The 8,371-nt window shown below is 53.5% G+C and overlaps 1 protein-coding gene across 3 annotated transcripts in view; it reads right to left on the bottom strand.

The window, feature by feature from the left end:
- Positions 1 to 1,321: 1,321 nt before the first annotated feature.
- The window catches only part of POLA2 (DNA polymerase alpha 2, accessory subunit), a 30,191-nt gene continuing 23,141 nt past the window's right edge, over positions 1,322 to 8,371 (bottom strand). For 2 of the 3 annotated variants that reach the window (XM_070427474.1, XM_070427476.1), the window contains exons 12-18: positions 8,145 to 8,183; positions 7,198 to 7,274; positions 4,273 to 4,378; positions 3,693 to 3,799; positions 2,954 to 3,013; positions 2,558 to 2,684; positions 1,322 to 1,800 (exon numbers count right to left, since the gene is read on the bottom strand). In XM_070427474.1, the coding sequence (XP_070283575.1) occupies positions 1,651 to 1,800; positions 2,558 to 2,684; positions 2,954 to 3,013; positions 3,693 to 3,799; positions 4,273 to 4,378; positions 7,198 to 7,274; positions 8,145 to 8,183 (666 nt within the window). In that variant the 3' untranslated portion in view covers positions 1,322 to 1,650. The remainder of the gene's footprint in view (positions 1,801 to 2,557; positions 2,685 to 2,953; positions 3,014 to 3,692; positions 3,800 to 4,272; positions 4,379 to 7,197; positions 7,275 to 8,144; positions 8,184 to 8,371) is intronic. The other variant, XM_070427475.1, reaches the window with a different exon arrangement.

Here is an 8,371-nt window from a genome sequence, read left to right as displayed (position 1 = left end):
CAACGGCTCTCGATCCCATTCATTCCAGGCGGCTCCAGCTTTCTTCCCGGGAGGCTGCACACCCGGCATCTCGGGCCCTGTGTGCGCCTCCCCCCAGGATGCAGCTCTCCTCCCCCTCTGCCGGCTGCCCCCATCCCACTGGGCCTCTGGGTCCTCCTGAGTCGGTCAAGGAGATGGGGCCTCTCTGGACCTTGCCAAGTGGGGACCAAGATGTTACCCTTCAAGGCTTCTTCAGCAGCAGCATGAAAATAGCTGCCAAGAGCCATGGCTCCCCAAGAGCCACACGGGCTCACGTGATAGGGCTTGTTTATCATGGCTGAGGGCCTGTTGCTTAATCTTCCCAAGGAAGGGTTTCCCAAGGAGGGGGGCGTGCTGAGCGGACATGGGGCTTGGTGGAAATAAGATGACATTCTTGAACTGGGCAACTGTATCATGTTGTGGAAGAGGGGCCTGAGCTCCAAAATGCCACATCCAGAGCAAGAGTCACGCTGCCTCGCAGATCGCAGCCGGGAGCTTTGGGCGTGGAGAATTATGGGAGGGAGATTAGCTCCCCAAGCTGGAGCTTGTCTCCGATTCTTGTCTGCAGAGGAGGCGCCTAGAAAACGAATGAGGCACAATAGCAGCTGCTTGTTTTCAAAGAGAGACCAGTTCTCCCAAGTGCCGTCAGATCTGTCATCGATTCCGCGGGAGGGGGGAGGCAAAGGTTGGTACTGTTGGGTTACCTATTTATCTCTGACTCAAGGCACAGGCATCAGCCCCGCTGCTCCCTCGGCCCAGCAGCTGGGGGTGTCCTGTCTTGGCTTTGGCATGTGAGGCAGGACCGTCTGCCAGTTTAGGACAGAAACCCACTCCACGTTTAGCCAGAGGCAGCCTTTCCTTGATGCCAGGACCACGGGCACGCGACCTGCTGGGGATCCTGGAAGGCCTGGCCTGCCGTGTTCTGAGCTATAGGTGGGCGCAGCGCCTCTGTGCAGCTTGGCGGAGCCAGCTCCGGGGAATCCAGCCTTGGCACAGCTCCGGGAGGCCGCCCCCTCCAGATGGAGAGGTCAGGCTGGGACCACAGTATGCATGTGAGAGCAGCGGGAGGGCCAGGCACGCAGCCAGCCGCTCGCTCTGCAGCCCCGCTCCTGGCCTGGGCCGGCGCACCTCGTCAGCAAGAGCCGTGGGGGCCTTGGGGGCTCAGGAGGACCCAGGCTGGAGCCGGCCAGAAAGCCAGGGTGACAGCCACTGTCTTCTCTGGACAGAGGTCAAGGACGCAACCTTCTTATTCACCACCAGGAAAAAGAAAGAGTGGCGAGAGATTAGACTCAGAAGTTACACTCGGAATTTACTTTCATTTCTCCAAGAGTTATTTCTGTGTCTGATTCAGGTAGAAAGTCACCAAGCCGTCTTGCTTTTCCTGAGCATGCTGCAGCCCCAGCCAGTTCGCTCTGGGCTTCGTGTGTCAGAAACAAAAGCGTTCTCCCAGAGCCGCTCAAGCCCGGGCAGCCGCACACGCCTTCCCTGCCGGGCCCTCTCCCCTGCAGTTGGCTGCCTCTGCTCCTTCCCCTTCCAACAGTTGGGATCTTGTCAGAGGGCCACTCCTGGGCTCTTGGCGGCTACGGCTACACGAGGGCCCGCGCAGTGGGGGACGGGAAAGCACCCCAGGTCTCAGATCCTCACCACCTGGGCGGCAACACACGGACTCCGCCTCCCCTCCCCGTCCATGGTCTGCCTCCTGATGTAGAGTCGGCCATAGGTGCCCCCCACCTGCCCTTTGGTGAGGCGCCCAGGGTTCACACAGACACAGCCGAGGACGTCCTGGGAAAGGAGAGGAGGAGACTGGGTTTGGAAAGGCCAAAACTAGGACTGCTGTGACGAAGTTGGAATTATCTAACACATGTCAAACAGTTTTATAAAATGGAAAGAAATGGAACAAGACAAATCTTAAGTCAGATATGTGAACTTATTACTGGACAACTGAATTCCTGTGGAGCCTCTCAGACAGAATGGAGGTCACTAGGCAGATGGCAGTCAGCTCCCAAACTTGGAGACACATGTGACCTGGCTGATTTCCAACGTGAGAAAGTTTACCACTTGCCAACCCAGAGCCAGTTCAATGTGAGGTTGACAAGAGGGGGACTGGCTGGGGGAGTCCCAAATCCCAGGGGTCCAATCCCAGGCGGGCGGGGCCTCCGTGGCAGAGATGAGAACGCTGACGCAACCTCCAAGTTCTCAGGGCCGAGGCCACTTGGAGGTCAAACCAGAATTCAGGGGTGGAGCAGGCAAGCGCATGTGTGAACCGGTCCCCAGGCCACCCCGGCAGGGCCCCCTGAGAACTATTGTTTGAGGGCCATACTTCTTGCCTCCGGGGCTCCCAGGCTGAGCTGACTGAGCACCAAGCTCTGGGGGGAGAGGGGAGCAAGGGGATGTCATTTACTGAAGTGTTTTACTAACAGATTTTTTTCTAGTCCTACCACCGTCCAGTCAGCAGACCCATGAAGAGTGGGTGTGGTGGTCTAGAAGGGAAAGTCAGACTGCTTCCGGCCTGTCTGGGGAAAGCAGAGTCCAATCTTACCTTGACAAAGTACCTGAGCTCTGAGGGGACTATGAGGACATCTGGGGTGACGGGCAGCTGTGCATAGGCATAGAAATTCTCATAGTCAATGGCCATGTCTTCCTGGGGAGGGTACAGTGGGTAGTAGCTACAGAGATGGAGAGAAACAGTCAGAGCAGCTGATCCAGACTCAGGACCCCCTTCCCACATGGAGGCCCTCGATGTTGCGGGTTCCCACGCCATCAGACTCTTTTCCTTGCCTCTCTGTGTTTGGGGGACAGAACTCAGGCTTGTCATCACAGGGGGGAGCTCCCTGGTAGTGGCCTGGGGAAGGCTCTCATGATCAAATCTGCCAGAGCTGCATGAGCCCAAAGCAATCTCCCCACGGCCAGTCATGGTTCCAGGAAGCGAGCTCACCTCCTCTGCGTCAGGATGTGCTTGAGTATTCGGCTGAATCTGTCTGAAGTTCCAGAAGCGCTGGGGAAGGCAGATAAGAAAGAAATGGAATGCAGAACCTTGCTTTTCAGTTTCTGTTTCTCTTCGGGAGGATTTGATAAACTACAGGGAGACGACATGGCCAAGGCAAGAGGGTCCCTCTGGGGAAGTTTAAAGACCCACGCACAAGTAGCTCGGTCTTCTCCCACACGACGAGGGGCAGGATGCTGGGTTAATAAGGGAAAGAGCAGGAATCCCCTGTGATCAAAACCATGTCAGCCAGCGCTGGGTTGTGCAAGAGCACGCAGAGCCTGTACCAGCGAGGGAGCGTGTAGCTGGGGTGACCCTCACAATTCAACTCTCCGCCAACAAGCACACGCCCATGTTCACACGACTGCAGAGCCTACGCGCACAGATCTGGCTGCAGCTGGTTCTCTGCAGAGCAACACACTGCTCTGGTGGGGGAACAGCTTCCAAAGTTCACAGGTCATCCTCCACCAATGGGGACGCCCACCCTTATTTAGGTCACAAATGTGGGAGGAGAAAAGCAGATAAACTTCTATCACCATAAATTAAATGCAGACAACAAGGTTCTTTGGGGTCTCAAACAGGTAGAGACAAGTGCTAATAGAAACAAAGGCTTCAACGGCTCCTCTCCCATGGCCCCAGGGTGTGGTGGAGGGCCAGCTGTCCTGCCTGGGGGCTGGAATGCGTGCCTCACCTGCTGATCTCCTCGGCCCCCATGTGGAAGAGCAGGTCCGTGGACGTCAAGCCAAAGACCAGGCCATTTATAGAGAGGCTGCAGGGGTCGGACACAAACTGCACTCGCTAAAATGAGAAGGGGTTGAGATGCACATTTACACACCAAGCTCAAAACTTCTTATGAAAGTTGGGGGTCTTCAAGGGCTTAGGGAGCGCAAACCAGCGCACAGTAATTTATGAGCACAAGTGCCTGGCCGGGGTGGCTCAGTGGTTGAGCGTCAACCTGTGAACCAGGAGGTCATGGTTTGGTTCCAGGTCAGAGCACAAGCCTGGGTTGCAGGCTCGATCCCCAGTCAGGGGTGTGCAGGAGACAGCCAATTAATGATTCTCTCATCATTGATGTTTCTATCTCTCTCTCCCTCTCCTTTCCTCTCTAAAATCAATAGAAATATATATATGTTTTAAAAGAGTAGTAGCTTAAGGTTCAGGCCCTGTGCATGCCCCAAAAAGGCATCTTCACCTCCACTTCGGGGACAGAGCTGGTCACCTGTGGGACATTCAATTCTGGCTGCCTGCTGGTCAAGGAGGGGACGTGGTACCTTTTTGTCCTCATGAGGCAGATCGTAGTTGAAAGGCGGCTGTGGGTACACAGGCTCATGGTGCACATCTCTTAACGAGGGGACAAAGACGAGGTGGGAACCGGAGCTACTTCGTCATAAAATCATCAGAAGAGGGAGAACAATGAGCGCAGGTTAGTGAGGACAACTGGACGACAGGAAAACATCAGGGCTGTACAGACCCTGCTTCCAGGGGAGAATTTCAGAACCGAACTCTCCTATGAAGAGAGGTGCCACTTCCCGTGGGACAATTTGTGCTCATTCACACATCCACCTTGACCTGGAGCAGTCACCCAGGATGCATTCTCTGGGCTCTCCGTGATGAGGAGAAGATGGGACTACTGTTTGGTAGAGAAGTTAGGATCTAGAAAATCTAGAAAGACAGGATTTGACCAAAGGATCAGAGCCTCAGAGCCAGAGCTGAAACCACGATGTGGCTTGAAGGCGTTAAGTCTCGGGACAGAGCTCTTGCCTGGGGAGGGACCCGGCACATTAATCAGACCTGGAGACCACAGCCTCCTACTGATCAAGCACTGGGTCACAGAGCAGCATCCAGGACCAGGACCAGGAGGGCTTCAGAGCGACGGGGAAACCTGATTGGCTTCTCCCAGAGCCAGCCCCTCCCTTCTTCCCCGGGGAAGCGATGTGCTCAGTTCTATTTCTCAGCAGACAGCCTTGTAAAAACGAAAGACATATAACAGCAACAGTAAAAGCATAGCTGACAGATGTTTCCTTTGATGGCGGCAGAAGGAGAATCCCTAGGGTCACAGCGCATAAGCGATATAAAACCTTTAACGCTGGGAGCCAACTGTTACCCTCCCCAGCCACACAAAAGAGGAAAAAAGCCCCATTTCCTTGGCTCCCTCAGCTGTGCGTGGCCGAGGGGCCTATTATAAACCAAATAGGCGTAAAGCGGACTCGGGCTTATTTAAAGCCCACCAGGAACTCTCACTGCCACCTCCTTCTCACGCTTAAAGGGTGGCCTTCCCAAATGCAGCTAATGGCCAAAGCTGCCTCGTATAGGATAAAGGTGCTGGTGACTGTTGTCACACTTGTCCCTTGTATGTCACCCTGCTCATGTGAACTGAGACTTCTGCAACAGAAAATTAGAATCTTGAGACCAAAGGAACTTTACAAATTAGTTACAGTCCCCTTGACATTGAAAAATTCACTGTAATTATCCAAGACTAGCCATTTGGTGCCGGAGTCTAGCAAGTAGGCCAGGGAACCTGAATGGACAGCCTGTGCTCCAGGCCCCAGGGGCTCAGTCTTGATGGACACGAAGGTACAGCTGGGCTTTAAGAGGTGGAACTGCTGTTTCAGTGTAGGCGCTGGAAGAGCAATAGTTAAGGAGGAAACAGCTCTTGCTTATGGTTAGGGACTGGCTGCAGGGGGAGGGCTCCGAGAGAAAATTCCAACTATGCTGAGGATTGCACAACCTCATACATCACGGTGGGAGGGCCCTCACACAGGCTTGCTCCTGTGAGGGAGGAGGTGCTTTCTCACTGGTTCTGGTCTTTATTGATAAATCAGCTAATGCTCTGCATTTCCGGCCGCTCAGGAAGAAAAGGAAATTCCCCACCGAGGACTGTTTATATACTGTTTGGGGGGGGGGTGGGCAGCCTCCCCACCCGTGGGCACACCCTGGCCGCAGATGAAAGCGCCTGGTGGTGCTGGGTGCTGCCCCAGGGTAACAAAGCCTGGTCTGTTCTTTGTTTGTACCACTGCTGTCAATACCACATGGGGCGAGGAACCCAAACAGAACCCAATCTCACACTGAAAGCACCCAGCCTCGGGCGCCGTGCTACACAGCCCTGCCTGTCCCCAAGGAGACCTCGGGCTGACGGCACAGGAACAGCAGCCCTGCTTCTGTTTGTCGGGGTTTATCTCCCGAGCTCTCCAGGTCTGATGAACTCTCAGGGCCACAGCAAACCTGGGAAGCAGGGTCATCTTCACGGGAGGAAGGCAGGAAGAGGTAGTTCCCGCCGCAGCCTGTCATTGCACCATTCAAGTCCCCCAACTCTGGGTCATTTAGGGGCTGTCTCCCCCCCCCCCCCCATCCACGAGGCCTACCATACCGGCCATGGTGCTGTCAGTACAGGAAGGTAGTATTCAGGCTAATCGACTCTGTGATCAGTTCACTCGGTCAAGGGGTGGAAGAGTAAACATCTTGTTTTAAAATCTACCTTTGTTACAGACTTGTTTTTAAAAGCTTATCCTCAGGAATGCTGGTTTTTTATGAGCTCAGCTACAGGCAAGCAAATCCCCAGAGACGATCTATCACCTACACCAATCTCTCCCAAACCCAGCCCTGGAGGAAAAGGGACAGGAAGTGACTGTTCCTGGAACAGCACCTTTTCTCTCAAGTTAGAGCTGCACATTCTGCTCGTCACCCTGTGACCTGCCACAGCTCCTTCCCCGGGTCGATGGCAGGGATTCAAGATCCCCACCCATAGTTTCTACCACGGCTGCTCTGGCCACCGGCGATACCCACAACATGTGGGCAAGCAGTGACTCAGGGGAAGGACTCGGGCTCACCCCAACAATCACTCACACAATAAGAGCGCTAGGCCTCTCGGGATTTTGTTGTGTAAGTCATCACACACTTGCCAGGAACATCCTGGGAAGATTCTGTGGAACATGAGTGTATTCGAACAGGAGTGAGAAAAGGAAGGAAGTACAGAGCGAGCAAGGGAAGAGCAACGTCAAGTGTGTTTATCTTTGTGGTTTACAAAGACCCCTCAACGCAGCGTCTGTGTACTTGAAGTTCAAGAGTTCTATCTGATCCCTAGTTCAAAAGATGAAAGGATAGGAACTACCCCTCCTTTTGAACTATTTCAGTTTTTTAATGAGAAGGAAGCCCAGGAGAAGCCTAGGCAGCTTAAGGCAGTATTTTAAAATTCTGACCTTCGTGTCCCTTCAATAATCGTGCGTAGACACTGCTTGAAAACATCTTCAAATGGACTTGTCAGGAGACAGTTCTGCTAGAAAAGATTTAGAGGGTGGACATTTGGCGATGATTCTTTGTTTAACATTAGATGACCCCATGTACCAGCTGTTGAGCTAAGAGCTGAAGGGGGTGCAAAGGAGGACAGCTCTCTGTCCTCAAGGAGCGGGGTCTAGTGGGGACAGGAAAAGAGATCAGGAAATAATTAATCCTCTTGAATATAAGCTGAAACACTAAAAGGATGAGCATCTGGGTAGATGTCCGGGAAGGGCCAGTTGTGTTAGTGCATCAGGGACAGCAGGACTGGACCACGGAGCTGAGGGGAGCGGTGGTAAGGGACTTCCCTGCATCTGTGCCAACACCCTCTGGCCTTGGTGTCAGGCGTCACAGAGGAACACCAGGACTCATGTATTTGTACTTCCCTCCCCCAGCTTCCAAATGGCCTTGGATTCTGGTGAAACGAAGCCCTCACATTCCATATCTTTATTTAAATTCCCACTACAATGTCGTTCTGACTAGCTAGAGGGATTAGATGCAGGGCAACTCCAAGAGATGAAAACAGCCCAGCCAGTGTGTCTCAGTGGTTGAGCCTCGAGTCAGGAACCAAGAGATCGCGGTTCGATTCCCGGTCAGGGCACATGCCCAGCTCGATCCCCAATAGGGGGTGGGCAGGAGGCAGCCGATCTATGATGTTTCTCTCTCATCAATGTTTCTATCTCTCTCTCCCTTCTTCTCTGAAGTCAATAAAAATATATTTTAAAAAAGAAAACAAAATAAGAAGTAGCCTCGGGTGAGGATTAACAACAAAAACAATAAAAACATAAAATAAAATAAAAGAGATGACTAACACTGAGGGTGCAATTGAATGCAAGTATCCACCACCCTCCCCCTCGTCCCAGCCACTTACCTCAACCTGCTCATGCTTAGCATCCAGGAAAGGGCCAAACTACAGACGAGGGCGAGGGGAGAAACGAAAGAACCAAATCAGAACCACGTGCGTCCGCGAGCACCTTCATAACCCCTCCTAGCAGTTCTTTCTCCGCGCCCATCTGTCCTGCCAAGGCTGCGTGTAGAGCCTGGGATAGTTAGCAGACGGGGTGGGTGCCCCCAGCCAAGATCAGACAGAGGCCGTGA

Source organism: Myotis yumanensis, unplaced genomic scaffold, assembly GCF_028538775.1.
Source record: "Myotis yumanensis isolate MYYU_CA2020_CCGP unplaced genomic scaffold, mMyoYum1.0.hap1 SCAF_10, whole genome shotgun sequence".
NCBI classification, from domain to species: Eukaryota; Metazoa; Chordata; class Mammalia; order Chiroptera; family Vespertilionidae; genus Myotis; species Myotis yumanensis.
Note: the sequence above shows the minus strand (reverse complement) of the source record. Positions and strands in the feature narration are given on the sequence as shown.